The sequence below is a fragment of the Sturnira hondurensis genome, unplaced genomic scaffold (genome assembly GCF_014824575.4).
Source record: "Sturnira hondurensis isolate 20B ecotype Veracruz unplaced genomic scaffold, ASM1482457v3 Scaffold0015596, whole genome shotgun sequence".
NCBI classification, from domain to species: Eukaryota; Metazoa; Chordata; class Mammalia; order Chiroptera; family Phyllostomidae; genus Sturnira; species Sturnira hondurensis.
Genome location: NW_028088227.1, coordinates 21307464 through 21326140, shown reverse-complemented (window position 1 = coordinate 21326140; position 18677 = coordinate 21307464). Strand labels below are relative to the sequence as shown.

Genomic DNA, 18677 nt, shown 5'->3' with positions numbered 1-18677 from the left:
ACTGAACTGCTGGCCCCTCAACCCATAGAATGTCGTCGTCTGGATTCTGCTAGTTGCGTACTCCTGGTGCAGCTGAGCTTCCCCCTTTGCCCTCTGTATCCCACAAACTTAAAGTTCTAGCTTCTGTTTGAGGTGCTTCCTGTTCATTTATTCGTGTTCTGACATCCAGCAGAGTCCCAGCTTGTGACAAGTTCACGCTCAGTGCCTTGGTACATGCACTTATATCTACTTCGACAGCCCTGTCTCTTCCTTAGCAAATTCTGTAATAGCATTATCCCCAGCTCAAAACGCCGAGCTTTTTTTCCTCGTGTTTGTACCGTTTACCTGTTTCTCCTTTGTTCTTTGCAGAGCAAGAAAAAATAAGGTTGCTCTTTTTTTATCATCCCATGGATGCTAATATTGAAATGATTTAAGGAAACAAAGACCTAAAACTCTTTTTGTATTGCTTTAATCTTTATTGTATGGAAATTATTTTTATGCCCATCTTTCCTTGGGGCTGTGAGCTCTGAGTGAAAAAAAAATTGCCTTAGTTATTTCCTGCACTGGCCTGGAAGATGGTAGATGGTTGGATTCCTGAAGAGTTGAAAGATTAAACGAGCTCATTAATTAATGATAAAATNGCTCCGCTGCTGGCTCCACCTCTTACCGTCCTCGTTGAACGGTTCGTAGCTGTCGGACTTCCGTATAATTCGGTTTTCTGGCCTCTGGATGTGTGGGTAGTTCACCAAAACTTTTGTTGTAGCCAAACTTGGTTGTGGGAGAAGGCACAGTGTTTCCACCTATGCCTCCATCTTGGCGGAAGTCCGCTTTAATCTTTATTGTATGGAAATTATTTTTATGTCCATCTTTCCTTGGGGCTGTGAGCTCTGAGTGAAAAAAAAATCGCCTTAGTTATTTCCTCCACTGGCCTGGAAGATGGTAGATGGTTGGATTCCTGAAGAGTTGAAAGACTAAACGAGCTCATTAATTAATGATAAAATGGTTTTATTTTTCTTGGCTCCAGATTATGTTTGTTAAAATGAGTCCTTTCAGCCTCTGCCCATCCTCTGCACTGTTAGGCCTCCCTGAACACGGACACTTTCCACCCACCTCCAAGCCCCGAATGCCAACCAGTTCCTGTCACCAGGTTCGGTTTCCCCATGCGTGGTTAAGTGATAGTATGAATCAGCTAATGCAGGAGAGAAAGACCCATTGCTCTTCTAGGATTGTGCACTGCAGAACAAGTTTTGTGTTTAAAAAAACCCACACAAACAGGCCAGTGTGCAGAAGAGCATAGAAAGTCAGTGTGGGTTTCCTTTTAACCTGCATAAATAAACGTTTACAACGAACTGTCAAGCGTACAGGCATGCTGTGATTGCTGCAGGAATAGACACTCGTCCTCCCTTGTGTATAGGTTTATGTTTGTGCTCAGCTTATTCACACTTGCCTGTTCCTCTTACAATTACCGGCAGAAACCTTTAGGCTCTTTGAGTGAAATTAACTGGGGATGGATGTTGAAAATTTTTACTTTGTACTACGTGCTAACTGGCCTTGCTAGCCAATACTATACATCCTTCTAAAGGTAAAATTCCATCGATTAAGCATTTATCAGAGATGAATCAATTAGAATGACGGAGAATGATTGCTAGCTGTTGAGACGGTCACTGTTTCCCATCCCTTTGGTTTCCTTTGGTCCACCCCAGGATATCTGTTACCCAGGTGAAACAGACACAAGTTTGGGAAGGGTGCTGAACGCACGGGACCAGCACTGAACAGTGTGCAGGTTGTATGGGACCCCAGCTGTCGGGGCATCACTCAGACCCCCTCCTTCTTCAAGTGCATCTTAGGGTACAAGTTGAAGCTGACATCCAGTCTGCAGACAGCTTGGCATGCCATGTGCCCTGTGTGTGACTCACTCCAAAGACAGCAGCATGTGGGCTAGTAAGGGCCTCATCAGAAGTAAAGGTGATCTTGTCATCTCTGCCTGCTCTCCCGTAATTGGAGCAAATCTCACGTGGAGAAAGGGGACATTGTGGATTGATGCCCAGAACACCCACCCCAACGCCATCAGCGAAGGCTCTGGGAGAGAATGGGCTCAGATTGTATAGTCACCCTAATGACTTTGGCTCTGTTAAAATATATGCAAAGGCAGTACAGCCCTCATCTGAGTATTTTCCAAAACTAATCTTCCTCATTTTACTCTCTAATGCTCACTGAAAGCATCAGCAGTTTTTTTAAATGTGATACTGACCCAGGTAGGTGGAGCAAATCTCAGATTTTATGTCGTTTTTCCAATTTCCTCCGTATCTGAAAACTTAGTTAGAAGTAAAAACAAAGAAACAACAAAACATACCAACTATGCAGAACAACCTATCAGAAACACATACTGCTGAGGGAAACACGAGAAAAATTCACTGTGATTCCATCTCTGTCTTCAAACCTGATACTGCCAATCCCAAGAGCCTCTGCATATGCTTAGGAACCTCACAAAGTTTATTCTCCTCAACCACAGTCATGAAAATTAGGTCATAAAGTGAGAAAAGGAAGAGACGAAGATATCAATTCTGTAAAGGATAAAACTTTGTTACTCTTGGTTTTCTCTGGTGATGAGATCGCAAGTGAATTACAATTTCTTTTGTTTTCTACATGTTTTCACTGAAGTTATCTTACTCTTGCAATTGGTACCAGCTGTTATATTTTTATATGAAAGAGGAGTTCCAGTGAAGTGTTCGCTTATGCCACAGGGTTAGACTCTTGAAGACATGTTTGCAGAGGGAATTCCACCTAATCATAATTAATTTGAAACTCTTTGAGCTTAGCCGTAAAAGTACACATCTCTGCACTCACCCAAGACAGCCAGTTTTTCCTCTAGCCTGTGAAGAGACCACTGCTTCCTGGGTTGAAAACTACATGAGATAATAGGCTTACGTTTAAGGGATATGAAACATAAAAATCACATTAATTTTTATTTTAGTTTGCACAGTCCATGTAGCTTCTATCTGTTTACGTTAATGGTCACAGATACATGTTCACTATGTATGTCAACCAGAGGAGACATCCAGATATACACGGGTTAAAGCTGGCCCTGCAGTTTGAGCCCCACAGTACTGAACTTCTTATTTTAACACAATTCCAGACTTAAAGAAACGTTCTGAAAATAATGGGCTCTTTATACATAAATTCTTCCCTATGTATTTCCTTAAAACAAGGCCATTTATTTATATGTGTGAATTATAACCTCAACATGGCCACACTTTCAGACTCCTTTCCATCGTAAATACTCTGTTTTTTGTGTCAACTTTAGAAGACTTTTCCCCGAAGGACTGCGTAGGCTCCCGGCTTCCCAGGCCCAGCCAAGACTCCCAAGGTAGTCAGAGACAGGATGGGCACATTGGCTCAAGGTCCATGAGTAAACACGGGAAGAAACCCTTTCATCCGTGCTTAGATGCCAGGGGGCCAGGCTGACTTTTATCTTGATTTCTAACTGATGCCATTGGTAGAACTAAGTTGTTTGATCTGCGTTGTTTAAAAGTCAAAAGGAAATCTGTCTTAAATGAAAAGGAATGTTTTCCATACCCTCAGTCTTAAGCCAGGCAAGGGATACCTCAGGAAAATGTCACTGGCAGTAAGGAACATTCTCACGGTGATGTGTGGCCGTGGCCGCATGCCCTGCGGGGACACCTTGTTGCCGTAAGTAGACGAAGCTTGCTCCGTTTAAAGGCCATGTCCAAGAAACTAGGAAAGAAAAATAAACCCAGGTACAGACATGGAGACGGAATTTTAAGACTGAGAGATCTCCAGGATTGATAGCGTGGCTAAAAATAAGAGCGCTGACCCAATTTTCCGGAGGTCAAAATAAAAACTAGATTTGTGGAACAGCATTACTCTGTGATCAGATGGCTGTAAAAAAAAAAGTCCCAACTTAGAAAATGTGACAGCACCCTCTACTCATGGCCAGTGAAGCCATCCAGTCCCTGCACCCTGATGGACAAGGATATCTGGGATGACTGAGTATGCAGGTTCAACCACGTAAACGATGCAAGATCCCAGGGTGTCTAAATTACCTTCAGTTCGACTCCAAATCGGCAGAGCTTAATGTCAGTTCATGTAGCTCTCATAGTTAGGCCCCTTTCTCTGGTTTCCCCCAGACAAAGGGAAACCTAAAGGAGATAGGTGTTCAGAGGCGAGCTGCTGTTGCCGATGGGCTGTCAGAGTGGGGGCGACAGGTCAGGCCTCGCTTAGAGAAGGGCGCAGAGCCATACGTGGTCGTGCACCTGGGAACCACCTGGCTTTCCGGCTCTGCTCCACCATCGAGAAGCTCTGATTTTGGACTGTGGCTAAAACCTCTTACCTTGGTTTCCTCCTGGGAAGAAAACAATACCATTGCATCCATCGCTTCCTAAATCTATCAAAAACAGGATGCTTGTGATGATGGATATGCGTACGCTTCTATAGTATTGGTTACTAATCAGATGAAATAGCCATGTTCTCAAAAAATGGTTTTTTCATGGAATTGTGAGACGGTTGTACTAGGAATCGGGATACTTGGGCTCGCATCTTGGCTCTACCCTTTGATAACTTGAAATGTATTTCTTAAGATGGAAGTCAAAATTTGCTCAAGTGTCCATGGGGTTAGTAATCCCACCCTAGAGACTGTAGTGGATAGCAAATGAGCTAATGGACAGAAAAAGGCCACAGAAGAAGGTGTCACTGGTATAGTTGGTCTCATGCTGTCAAGGTGACCCAGCATGACACAGTTCATAGGACTGCTGTCTCACTCATCAAAATATCTTAGTGCCCACCCCTCTGGTCCCAGGTCAGCATGTCAAACAGCTTCTGCTCTGCTGAACTCTCAGTGAGTCCATTCCTAGAAGTACATTTGCTCACCAGCGAAGGCTGGTCTCCAGTGGGGGAGAGCCCAGCAGTGTGAAGCGTGAGTCCTGGTGCCCTCTGCACTCTTACGTCCATCCTTTTCCTCAGAGTCTTGAGTCACACTGACCGTCTCCTAAGCACTTCCCCGCACTGGCTCCTGTTTCATTTCCTGCCTGACAGATGGTCTGACAAAAAAGGAAATTCGTAAGGAGTCTTTCCTTCCCTGTGTCGTTCTGGTTCAGAAATGTTATTGTGAGTGATAGCTTCAAGCGATTGGGTTCTGCAGACATAACTTTGGGGTGTTTTGGAGGAAGGCGTCTCTGGCAAAGTCGTTTCTTGGCCACCCTCATTTTTCACACCTTGTTTTGTTTTGAGGCCTGTTTTTTGTGAAGGGGAGAGCTGAGGCCACTGCACAGTGATGCCTTCATAAGACGAGTGGTCAGACGATAATGGGCTTAAGAATTGCCTGGGGATGACATGAACCGGCAGAGTCTGTGTCCCTAGCCCTGGGTGGGGCCTGAGATTCTGCATCTCCACCAGCTTGCATAGGAGGCCCACGGACCAGGAGTGTAGATGACAGGACTCTGAGAGAAGGGACACAGGCTGAGGGAGTTTCGGGGGCCATGGACATTAAGTAGAAGGTGCAGTATGGCAGTTACATGCTGAACCCTGAATCAGACATTAAAAATTAAATGTTGAAAAATTAAATGTGGCCCTGGCTGATGTGGCTCAGTGGATTGAGCGCGGGCCTGCAAACCAAAGTGTCATTGGCTCAATGCCTAGTCAGGGCCTATGCCTGGGTTGTGGGCCAGGTCCCTCGGGGTGGGGTGTGTGTGAGAGGCAACCACACCTTGATGGTTTTTTCCCTCACTTTCTCCCTCCCTTCCCTTCTCTCTAGAAATAAATAAATAAAATCTTTTTAAAAATTTAATCTGATTATCTGATTGCACAGTACTGGTGTGAACAAAACACCTAAAATGGATGACAGATTTACAGTAGAGTTTCCTGATCAGAAAAAAAAAATTGCATCCCTCTTAGAAATACTTACAATACGGCTGTGGCAGTTGTGGGGGACAGGGCAGAGAATCCTCTGTCCTTACAGGTGGACAAGTAAATGTTTATTTAAAAGACAAGAACTGGTCCTATGAGAATTCCCTGTTAGATAAGGTGGAAAGGGAATTTCCACTTTGGGGAAAAATTGCTGATAAACACTCAGTTTTGTACCAGGAACCAGAAGAATCAAAAAAGAAAGAAAGAAAAATTAATAACAGCAACGTAGCTTCAATCCGCCCCTGCCCCGGGGTCATCAGGTTCCCTCCAGTCCCCATCTCAGACCTTCGCTAACTGTTTCACTGGAGACAAGGCTGAGCCTCCCAGCCTCCCTCACAATTGGGAAATTGTCCTCTCCGCCCCAGGTGAGTTTCATGTAAGACGTCGTCCGATGATTACAACCCAAGCTTGTAAAAGGCAACTGGTTTAACATCTGTAAACTTTATTTTTCTTGAAATCTACAAGGTGGCAGTTAAATTTTTAGAAGGAGTTTGACTAGTGGACGAAAAATTAAGAGAAGATTAGGATTCATCTGTTTCCCATTTAGCAGCTCTCTTATGAGGCTGTTTCTCTCTAAAATCATGGAAGTCTGTTGCTTCTACAAACACAAAATTTTTTAGTCATTGGAAGGTGAAATTGCTGTTGGGTGTTTCTTTCAGTGTCAGTTTAAGTATTTTGCAGATTTTCAGTGACTGCTAAGTGATGAAGTACTTTTGTCCTCTTTCCTATGAAGTACGTCTGATACACATCCTCAACACATTTTTACAAGGGCGTGGTGGTGGGGTTTTTGCTGGATGTTTACTATTTGAAATTAAAGATTTCTGCTATTGTTTAAACTGTGGATTACATATTACCCTCATTGAACTCCGTTAAATATTTCCACTTTTAACTGCAATGCTCATGTGCCTGGGTTTTATAAAAGAAAATAATTAACTCCAGAGGCAATACAGCAGTTGGCAAATGACGGCGCTTAAAAGCTTTGGAAGTCCCCACTATTTGCCGCCAAAGCATTTTAATAAAAAACGGCACTAATTTGGGTAAAAAGATAATCCATCAGGGCCACCAACATAGAAGTGTGGCTTCCGTGTGATTAGTCTCACCACAGAATTCAAAGGTAAAGTCCCACGCAGAATGAGCAATGACATAATCATATTTGGCTCTGGATTTTTTTGATCACAGGCGGAATTGCCTGGTGCCAATTGTGTTAGCCATTGGTAAAATCCTGAGCCCTTAATAATATCAAGAGGTAGCTGGCTGCCTTGAACTGTTCAAAATTGAATCCTACCCCAGCTAATGGAAATCCATCATTTCCGCCCTCTTTTTATCCCTTAAAACCACACTGATTTTATTTTTCCGAATGAGATGGCCAGAAGTGGCAGTTTCCGAATCTGCTTGTTTGATTGCAGTGGGAATGTGGATTTCCACTAGTTTGCACCAAAAATAAAAGCCGAAGTGCTTTTCACTCTGTCCTGAATAAATAGCATTTCTGGAATGTTTCATTCTCTCATGTTCTGAAAATGAATATAATAATAAACCAGGAAAATTAATCATTGTGGGGCTCAACATTCGAATGGCCTTTTGGAAGGACTTTTCTGCCAACAGCACAAGGAAGAGATGAAAGAGAAAAGGCGACCCTACAATTTGCTGCAACCCAAGACGTCCTGAATAGTTTACGACGTACCGTGCAAGACTGTCCTCTCTGACAGTCACCCACTCTCCCTTTTTACTTTCGTGGCTGAGATGGGTACAGTCCTCCTTCCACCTCAAACAGGAAATGCCTGTTTGAGGGGACGAAAGCAGTCATCAGTCAGCGGGGCTAGTGGTGTTTAAGTCAGCTTGCAGACCTATGGCAGTGGAGCACGTCATGGAATGTGTATGCATGTCTCGCCTGGTTCCGCCATTTGCTTAAGCATTCCGGTGATGAGATTAAGAGGGAACCCCCTCGTCGTGCTGTGGAGGCTGGAAAGGTGGGGCCTCCATGCGGGAGGCTGTGGTCACGCCCTCCAGACGGCCCACCCTTCTCCCCTACCACAGTCAATGGCTCCTCGGCCTTGCCACCCGGGCTTCTGGTGACTAGCCGTAAACGGGAGGTTCCAACCACCTCCTCCGAGGGTTCTGTTCATCTCCAGTGAGAAACAGTTTACTTCCTAGATCACTGCCTTATTATAAAAGGTTGTATAACTCAGAAACAGCCGGAGGGAAGAGTTGCGTAAGGCAAGGCATGAGGAGAGGGCACTGAGCTCCTGTGCATCGCTCCCCCAGCACCTGCACCTGTTCACCCACTCGGAATCTCTCCAGACCTGTCCTTTGCAGTTTCTATGGACGTGTCAGTAAATAGGCCTGATGGACTAAATCATTGGCTTTTGGTGATGGAACTCAGTCTTCAGCCCCTTCCCTCTCCCTAGAGGTCTGGAAGAGGGGAACTAAAGTTCCAGCCCTCTAATCACCTGGTTGGTTCTTAAAGGGATTTCTTCTAAAAATCATGTCATTAGCATAACAAAAGGCCCCTTTACAGCTCTCACCAGTTAAGGAGTTCCAAGGGTTTTAGGAACTCTGCCAAGAGAGGCCAACTATCCATTGTTTATTGTGAATCACAATATCACAGGAGTGTATGTCAAAGAGGCGTGAGCCTCACCGGTGGAAAGATCAAGGGGACCCAGATTACAGAGGGCCTCCAGCCTCTGGCTGAGGCCTTGGGATCAAGTCAGTAGAAAGGGAGGAGCCACTGACATGGGCAGGGCCACTTCTCAGTATCAGGAAAAGGTCTGGGGAACAGAGAAGGACAGAAATTAAAGTAGGGCACCCTGGCTGGTGTAGCTCAGTGCATTGAGCGCGGGCCTGGGAACCAAACAACCACAGTTCGATTCCCAGTCGGGGCACATGCCTGGGCTGCAGGCCAGTTCCCAGCAGGGGACACGCAAGAGGCAACCACACATTGATATTTCTCTCCCTCTCTCCTTCCCTTCCCCTCAAAAGATAAATAAATAAAACCTTTTAAAAAAATTAGAGTAGGGGCAGCAATGAGGAGACCATCACAGTCATCCAGGCACAAAGTAGTGATGCTTTAAGGGGGCCAGTGGAAAAGAGTGAGAAATGAATAAGAGAATCCAGAAATAGAAGTTAAAAGTTGGCAGTAATATAAGTATGGGACATAAAGAACCAGACAGTCATGTCACAGGTGGTTCTGAAGGTTTCTTACCTGTAGCTGGTAGAATAGTTCTGTCGTGATTAGAAAACAGCCTGGAGCACAGTTTTGTACACTCTAAGTTCGTGGAAGATGTACGTGAGTAGAGCCAGCAAACTGTTGGCAATGTGTGAGCTCGTGTGGGAGGGAGAAGGCAGAGCTGGGGAACACGTTTCTGAATCATCCAAAGGGAGGAGGCCCTTGGAGTTTCCGAGTGGATGGGATTTCTAGAGAGAGAATTCCAGAAAGAGATACAAGAGAAAATGACAGGGATGAAGAGATTAGAAAAGAAGAACAGGGAGACTTACTCAGAAAAGTCACAAGGAACAAGCTGAGTACTGGGAACGCACGACAAAGTGAAAACACTTTCAGACGGAGAAGGAGGGCAAGTTATGATCGTGTCACAAAGGCACCAGGAACGGCCTGGTGCCCGAGGGTGCCGAACACAGATCATGGTGACTGTTACGTCCTCTCAAGATGGAGCATAAGCAGCAAAAATTATTCCAGAAGATTTTCCTTTAGTATTTTAAGTCCTTAACAGTCGCGAGGATAAGATTTATATAAAAGAAATGCCCATGTAATGTATTAAAGCAGACTCTGGCTAAGTTACTAGCCAACACCTGTAACTCTGTACGACGTGAAAAAGTTGGAAGAAATGTAGTGGGCCTTTATCTGTATGGGAAAGGTCATTGCAGGCATCCAGTATTGAATTTTAGAGCGGTCTGCAGTGAACGGGTACATATTACAACTCAAAGTAGCCTTCAGAAGAACTGATTTGCTTGGGATTCCATCATTTAAAGTAATATCTTGCAATAAAACCAACTCCATGCAAGGATGTTAATCTCGTGCTTTAATGCTATTCTGTCAAGTAGTTTTAATATATTTGAAAAGAATTTTAATTTTTTAGATAAAGTTTTTTGCTGATTTAAAAGAGAATGTGAAGGATGATAGCAAAATATTACAAATCAAATTTAAATCCTGATTTTATTTTCTTTTTTGGAACATTGATACTTTATTTTCTACGTTGACTAGTTTGAAATATATAATGCAGTAAACTCTTGGTGGAGATATAGTTGGAAAATGAGATATTCTGATTAATATTGTTAATAACATAGTTCCCGTATATGAACATCTGATTTTGAAAAATATATCACATAGAAAAACTTGGTGAATCTTTGGCAACACATAGGAGATTCGTACATCTTGTAATACCCTGATGTTGAAGCAATAATTACACTTGTTACAGAGTCGTATTCCAAGCTCTTTTTTTCTGTTAAAATGCATTTCAGTAATGAAATGGGAGTGTTCCGTGGTCTCCAAGAACTCTTGTCACTTTGATAAGGAGGTCACTGGTGGCATATTTTGTGAAGAACATCAGAGGATTAGGGCAAGGGCATTTGCTTTGAGATCACCTGAGACGTGTTGGGAGGAAGGGGTGTTTAGCCCTTGGAAAAAGAGGCTGGGGCAGAGCTTCCTGTGTGCAAGGCCACACGCAGAGGGCAAGGGGACTGTTTCCCTGGTCACCTCAGAACATAGGTCATGCTGCACAGGGAGCCATTGGGGAAGACAGGCCTGTCCAAAACGAAACCGTGAGAGCTGTTCAAGACTGGAGCAGGCTGCCAGTCAGTCAGGCTGCTCTCTGGTCCTTAACGTGTTCAAGGGAGGGCTAGGGATTCACTGGGTATGTCCTGTGGCTTGAAAGAAATGTGCCTTGCTCACTGCCACCGCTCCAGGGCAAAGCCATCACCAAAGCATGCTATGGGTCCCGCAGTGATCTTAGGGCACTGGGAGAATCTGTCAGAGGAGAACATGACGAGTTAGTCCTCCCGGAGCCTCACCACTGGCAGGAGCATCAGCCCAGGTCTCAGCCGTTCTCCCTGGACTCACAGCCCGTCTTGGGCACCAACTGGCTGTGGGTTCGCACAAACGGCTTAACCACCATGTGCCTCCGTTTTCACATCTGTCAAATGGAGGTGATAACGGTACCGCCTCATGGCTCTCAAGTGAGATCATGCTCGCTTCGTCTTATTTCAGATGAGCTGCTGCAGAAAGAGCAGAACTACTCGGATGATGTCTTGGCCAACATGATCAGTGAACCGAGAATCAGTTACGGAAACGATGCCCTTATGCCATCCTTGACTGAAACCAAAACCACCGTGGAGCTTCTCCCCGTGAACGAAGAGTTCAGCCTGGACGATCTCCAGCCCTGGCACCCTTTTGCGGTTGACTCTGTGCCGGCCAATACAGAGAACGAAGGTAAGAGGCCAGGAGGGAGCAAGAACATTCTCGAGTTCGTACAGCTCTCTGATGCCCCGAAGGGAGGCTTCTGATAAGAATTTTTAGAATACTTTCTTATGGAGAGTTATTTTGTTGATTCTGGAATGAAAGCACAGAATTCAGTTGTGTTCACGAGACAGTGGCCCGGAATGCCCATTTTCAAAGGAGACGGGTGATAGGATTGTGGAGTTCGCAGTGCACAAGTGAAGAGAGACATTTCAGTGGGGTCTGCATCAATGGAGATTCGGAAGGCCCCCAAATAGTTTTTATTTTGGTTGCTTATTCTAGCACATTAAATTTCAGGTTGCATTAAATGTTGAAGGCAATGACAGAGGACCACTTAGGACATAATTTTGCTTAAGAGCTCCACAATTTTGTATTTCCAAAGTGAGCTATAAGGCAACTGTCAAAATTAAAACGCATATTTATCTAAGTATTTTTTTCCTAAGTGGTCAGAGAAGTAAAATCTTTCTCGGTCTAAAAATTGCACATTGGCTAATGTGCTTTCTTTCAGATTTTTTAGCAGAAATGCTCAAATAATATCTATTTAGGAAAGAGCATTTTCCAGGTTTTTAAAAAATTCCATATTAATTTTACATGTTCAAAAGTATAAAATTTTGAACACAGGACACCCTAATTTTGAGATACTGAGAGCATATTTTTTCTTTTGTGGGTTTTGTCTTTATTGAATTATTGTTCAAGTACAGTTTTCTGTCTTTTACTCCCATCCCAGTCCACCTCCCCAGCAAACACAGCAGGATTATATCTGTGATTTTCTTTGGTAAACTGGCAACTTTTGATGGTGGTAATATTTGTAATATGGCTAAGTGAAAATGCAGTCAGTCCCTCCTCAGATTAGGTCTGAATCCAATATAAGAACTTTTTATGCACCAGAGAGCTTTTTTTTTTAAAGAACCATCACAGAGAATAGATCATTTTCATAACATGAGTAATCACCCCAAATTAGTTTTGTTAATTTCAAAAAACGGAACCTTATAGTGTTAATACCAGCTCTGAATAGTAATGTTATTTATTCCATAAAATAATTTAGATTTTCTTATTAGTAAAAATAATCCTTAATAGAGGGAAAAATTTAAGGACTTTAGTTATCAAAAAGTAGGATAACTTGCTTATTAAAGTAATTTTTACCGGTGCAAACATTTTGGAAACCCTCATTGTGCCGCAGCTGATGAGAATTGCGGGTGGAAGATGCCCAGCCTCATTTGTAAGTTGAATATATATGACATTCCCTCTTTTCCTCTACAACATGGGGCTGTTTGATTGAGGGAGAGATAGGTACCGTGCTGAAGTCTAACAGTTTCTGATCAACAGTTGCTGTCCTTAATGTCCTTTATACCCCATAATGTTAAGTGTTTGGTGTGCCATTTATGTCCAAGAGTTAGCTTTTTATGAAAAAAAATTGAATATATAGATTACATTGTTATTTTTATAAAGAATTACTTAGCAAGTTCTCATGATTTGAGACCTTTTCGGGGTTTTTAAAAAATATATAGTTTCTATAAGTGAGATGTTTCCATTTAATATTTGCCATCATTGAACTAGGATAAAACCTACTTCGGCATCTACCTACATCATTTTTATGAACACACACGCACATACAGGGGCTAAACGTGATCATTTTATTTATGGTAAAGTTTATGGAAGGAGATTCAGAATCTAAGCCATCAGCAGAGTAAAATGAACTTACAGGAGTGCCTGTGTTTGTTTGTTATAACGCTTAGTATTTCTCCTCAGTGTTGGGAATTCGGAGACATGTGGACTGTACACATTTAGCAAGAATTTAGCAAGAGTTTAGCAAGTATCAAAGACACCAAGTCCTGCTTATGTTAACTTTTCACACGTAACGAATGCAGTGGAATACGATGACCCAGCGCCACACAGCACACCAGAGTAACAAAACATTGTGTATCATTAGAAGATACCGCAATGCCCGAATTTCAGATTTTCCGATACTTTCTCACTCTGCAAGATATTAAGAGCTTAACTGCTTTATATATATCAGCCTGCATATTTCCTCAACGTCTTTAACGAGGTCGATTTAAATTGGCATTTATCATATTAATAGTAGAAATAATACCAACAGTTACATAAGTCTGCCTTTCTATGCCCTAGACATTTTATCCTGACTTAGATGTATCCACAGGCACGTATGTGATCTCTGTTAAAATTATATGCATTTTATTAAGCAAGCTGCTTCTGTCAAAAATTTTCAATAGGACTCAATAGTACTGACCCGTTTTGGTTAGGAAGAAAACGGAGGGATTGTTCCTTTTAAGACAAAATAATATAGCACCAAAGCGCCTTCCTAAATAAATCCTAATGCCCTCGTGATCCACCTCCTTCCCCTCCTCTTGTCAAGTAATCCAAAGAAATTCAGATTCGCTGTACTGGATTTCCCCAAATGATCACTTTGGGGAAGGCAAGAACGACCCGGCTTGTGGACACCCAGAACTGCGATGGCCTACACGCCTGGGTTCAGATGTGGACCCCACGAGCAGTCTGCGGTCACTGGGCTCAGACTCCTAACAGCGCACACGTTGTAGCATTGGCCCTGGGGAAAGCACCCATCTATGCAAGTGTGAGAAAACACAAACACACACTCTCCAGGCCCTTGGGTGTTGCCAAGATGTCCGGTTCGGCAAAGTCCCCGGATTGAAAGCCTCTGGATTCCTGACCCAGGCACAACCATTGCCTTGCCCAGGCCTCATTGGGAGAACTGGTGTTGTTATTAAATAAAGACCTGTTATCAACAAACAGGAAAATCTTATATAAAAGATCTGTTATTGACAAACAGGAAAATCTTATATAAAAGAAGTATTGGAAGCAACAATATTTAAGGTCTCAGAGGCTGAGTTCTGGTTCTCACTGTCATCAGACCCACACCCCCTTTATGACATTTGAAAAAGCCTTCTTAATAAGGAATCTTAAAATAGAAGGGGCTGACAGAGTTCGGGGGGGCAGGAGGATCACTAAAAGGGATGTAATGGGTAGTGAGTGTTTCAGCACGTAAGTGTTAGGGCACAACTGCTGGACGGAGCAGCAGCCTGGTCATGCGTCTGTCCCGCGTGGATGCGGCAAATTCAGGTGCGTGCTGCTTCAGGCTGATTCCACAATTCAGCCTCTGTGAGCAAATGGACATGATTTCCTGAAACAGTGAATAACTCTTAAGAAGGCTATAAATAAGAGTCTTCCCTCCATTTCCCCAGCGGAAAGTTCCTGGAATATCGAGGTTTTAGTAAACTGTGCAGAAATGCTTTGTGTCTGTTTATAAAACTGAGTTCGGTTCTGGACTCATATAATCATAATTATAAGAAATTGTGTAGGGTGAGTTGGAGGCATTGCCCTGTGCCTGGCACCCAACATCCTCAGTCCCCATCTACCAAAAGCCAACAGTGTCCTCCCTCCTCCCATCACGGTGACCACCCAGACCACCTCCACACTGCCCCCCACCCCCTGGAATGATGTGGATCAGGGTTCACACTCCTGCTGTGCTGTGGGCAAATGACAGAGCCTCTCTGGCTCTTTCCTAGTCTTCAAAAAAGTAGTTGATAATAGCTCCTAACTAAAAACAGGCTGTGAGCACGAAGTGAGATGGCAGGTAAAGCTCTCGGCAAAGTGCCCGCAACACAGTGCATGTTTGGTGGTAGCTTTTTCCGCCCCCCCCCCCCCCAGAACCAGGATCTTATTAGAGAGGTTTTATTGGCTCCTCTCAAGGAGAATCACTCAATGGCCCAAATAGTGTGTCCTTAAAATTAATGACTACCACCTATATATGGGGTGTGGCAAAAGTAGGTTTACCGGTGTGAAACAGAGTTTGTTCTTATATTATACTTATTAATTATTGCAGATTCCATAAACATAAATCTTGCCCTTTCTGTCCTACTCCTCTCCCTTTTCTCCCTCATTCCAGAGCCCTGTTTCTCGTTAATCTAACAAATCTGTGCCCACACACGCAACTATTGAAAATACCTGGAATTCTCAAAGGATTTCCCGTCATTGTTCACGCGTCATTGTTCATGTGGCCCTTATCATGACAGCTTCAAACACTTACCAAAAATGTGTTACTTCTTTTAAGAACAATCAGTGAAGTCCAGATAGAGGGTCAGACACCCAGGCATTCTTTTAATTTATATTGGAAAAGTAATAAACATCCTTATCACAAATACCATTTTCCAATATTTTAGGCTCTTCAACCAGCTGCAGTCTGCCTGCAGAGATTTTTATTCTGTGTTTTTTTCCAGTCCACCAAACCTCACTGGCTAGACTGAAGCGAAGCTGTTGTTTATAAGACTGTTTTTCTCATGGATCATGAAATCACGTGGCTGGAAGCATTTGTGTCAATAGCATTTGACTTTGTTCATTTTTTTGACTTCCTGAGCGGGCCAGCCAAGAAGGTCATTGTGGAATCTGGTGGCCACCAGAAAGTCCGTGTGGCCAGCAGGCAGCTTCTTTGTATATAACACACACATAAAATACTATCGTGTTCTTAATGAGGCACAACATGTCTTGTAAGGCTGCGTGTGCGTACTTGCAAAGTGAAGTTGCCAGGTGCCTTCTGCTCCGTTGTTACTGGGCCATAAAAAAAGCAATGGACAAATCACTGTCAGTGATGAAACTGAGATTTAATGAAGTCTTTCCTTAAAGTCCTTTTCAGGTCTCCCTTTGAATAAAGCTGCTGAATCCTCCGTCACTTTGGGCCAGGGCGGGAGGCCGTGCTGGGCAGCATTTAGCTTAGAATTGGTCTGTTACAAGCAGCACCAGAACTAAGAGACTCAAAAATCCCAGAATTTCAATCATTCTGTTTCCTCTTGTAGGGAAGGATTTGATTCAAAGCTTGCTGAAGGCAGGGAAATAACACATTTCTGATTAAGTTTTATTTTAGCTCTCTAAGGTGATCTCTTTCTTATTTTGATTTGCTAAACAGCCAAGTTAGAATATTTGAGCACTATGAAATCACCTTCTAGTTTAACAGCTAATGGTTCATTTGAAAACTAAGAAAGTATTTGCTGTAGTTGAGAAATAGTGCAGTACTTTGTCTTGTCGGTGTGTATTCTTTTTTTTTTCAATAATGTCATAATTGTCTTTTTCTTAAATGTATCATTGTCTACCCACTGAACACAAGGGTTAGTTAATTTTTCAACATTAATTCATACTGAGTCAACCTCAAACAGTTAACGCAGGCTAGGGATTAAGTAACTAAAACTATTATTGTTTTTTACCTTCCTAAAAAAAAGATAAGGTTTTATTACTGTTTTCAAATAATACACATACCTTGAAAAAAAAGCAGACAAATTTATAGGAATGGTCCCCTCACCCAAAAGTAACTGGTGATAGTTATTTTGTGTGTGTGGGGGGGGGGGTTATATCTTTTGGGCTTTTTTCTTTGCCCATTCCACCTTTTCAGTATTCCCTGAAGTGCTTAGTCATTTATAAGGTTCTTTCGCATGTCTGCACATCTGAGCCCTGGAAGAGCCATGTTGATTTGGGCCAAAACGGAGAATCGGGAGGAATGTGGTTGCCCAGGGTCACAGGAAACAAGTGGTGGCATTGAAGTGGACCCCAAGACTGGACCCGCTTTTCGGGCCACGTTTCAACTCCAGGCTCAGCTGCGTCCCTCCGAGTCCACGCCGTTCTGATGGTTTTACCAACGTGCTCGCCCCTTGGTTACTCCTGGGCTCTGAGTGCGCTTTCATGTGGGCGCATCTTCAGTCAAGGCACCATTGGGGCCTTTGTGAGGAAACTCAACAAGTACAGTAATTGCTCAATAACTCCATTTTATGAGAAGTAGTAAAGTCTCTTAATCTATACAGTTGCAGATGGAGTGAGGGGGAGATGAAATATAGAGAAATATTTCAAGTGTTCCATATTTCTATATTTCTATGTTCAAGTGTTCTCATCTAATACACAAATAAAGTATTGGGGGTTAGTCATGCTCATAACGGTAGCTGTTATAGAATATTTCATAAGTAGGGTTGTTAATAAGTGTGGTTTTATAGTATTTGAGAGTTTCTGAAACAGGTTTTAAATTTTTGCAGTTGTTCCTCACTACAATTAGAAGTTGTGTTATTGTTTTTACTTTGCATGTGAAGAAAGAGCCTCAGAAATGGCCAGTCGCCCATTTCTGAGTGTTCGTGTCCAATCACGGACAGAGTCAAAGTTAGGTTGACCTGTCTTCACCTTCCTGTCTCCTCTCCCATCCCACTGTCTGCATGAGGAAGACCCAAGCCTCATGGCTCTGCTGACTCGTCCAGATGTCTTAGTATTCTCAGAAACATTGTTTTCTCATATTTTGGAGACGTGGCATGCTGTCACTTCCTTTGCCCTCCCTGTTCCTTCCTGCCTGTGACATTCAAAATCGATTCAGGTTGATAGTCCCACCTTGCATGCCTGGGCTGCTCTGACTGAAACCGCCGGTCCAACAGCCATCCATCCAGCATACCTCGTCTTCCCACGGACTCCTTTGCTCACGCCGTCTTACCTTCCCACCTTTCCATTTCCCAGGCCTCACCCAAGAGAGGGGGCCCTCCCCCTCTCCTGGCTCCGTTGGCCTCTGGTCCATTTATTAATCCGAAAAGCTTTGTTTCTGTCCCTTGCCTGTTTCTTCGAAGACCAGTGTTTCAGTTCAAGTTAGTATTTCTGAGAATCAGAAGCCCTTTGGAAACAGCACTCGATGGTACACAGTGGTGACCACTGCCATGGTGCCGCTGCCGCCTGCACTGTTTTCCTTGGGCTGGACCCAGAATACTCACACAGAAGACATTGTGAAGGACCACAAATACGAAAGGGAATATCCGCATTTCACACATTTCAGCTGCATGTCATCTATTCAAATCAGCCTTTACAGAGAGAGAGAGAGAGAGACTGACTGACCAACTTACTTTTTGGTTTCTCTCTTTTACCCTCCAACTGGGAATAAATTCGATTCACTAAAAGGCAGGCGATGCAGTAAAACTTTTCTCTCCCGATAAATTCATGTTTGCATTTCCCCTGGAGATTTAATGGAGTCCTTTTATAGCTAATTCACTGTAAAATAAGATAAGATTGGACAGTGGTAAAAGGAGGTATCTTTAAGATTTTCCACTGGGCTGGGTATAATAGGTTTTATTTCGAATCAAAAGACAAGAAGCTGTGGGTAAACTCGCTGAGTGGGGAATCCACACGCCCCCCAGCCCCACTCCGAGGCTGCTGCGTGTCCTGGAGAGTGCGCTATGGGAGAACTCAGGGGTGGGGTGGGCACCGAAGGGCCATTAGCCTTTCGTGAAGCGGTCCCCCTGCCGCTCCTGACACTCAGGAT

The 18677-nt window shown here is 43.5% G+C and overlaps 1 protein-coding gene across 6 annotated transcripts in view; it reads left to right on the top strand.

Moving 5' to 3' along the window:
• APP (amyloid beta precursor protein) overlaps positions 1 to 18677 on the top strand; it is a 237348-nt gene that overhangs the window by 199473 nt on the left and 19198 nt on the right. For all 6 annotated transcript variants that reach the window (XM_037065134.1, XM_037065133.1, XM_037065131.1 and 3 more), the window contains one exon: positions 11120 to 11341. In XM_037065134.1, coding sequence (XP_036921029.1) covers positions 11120 to 11341 — 222 coding nt within the window. The remainder of the gene's footprint in view (positions 1 to 11119; positions 11342 to 18677) is intronic.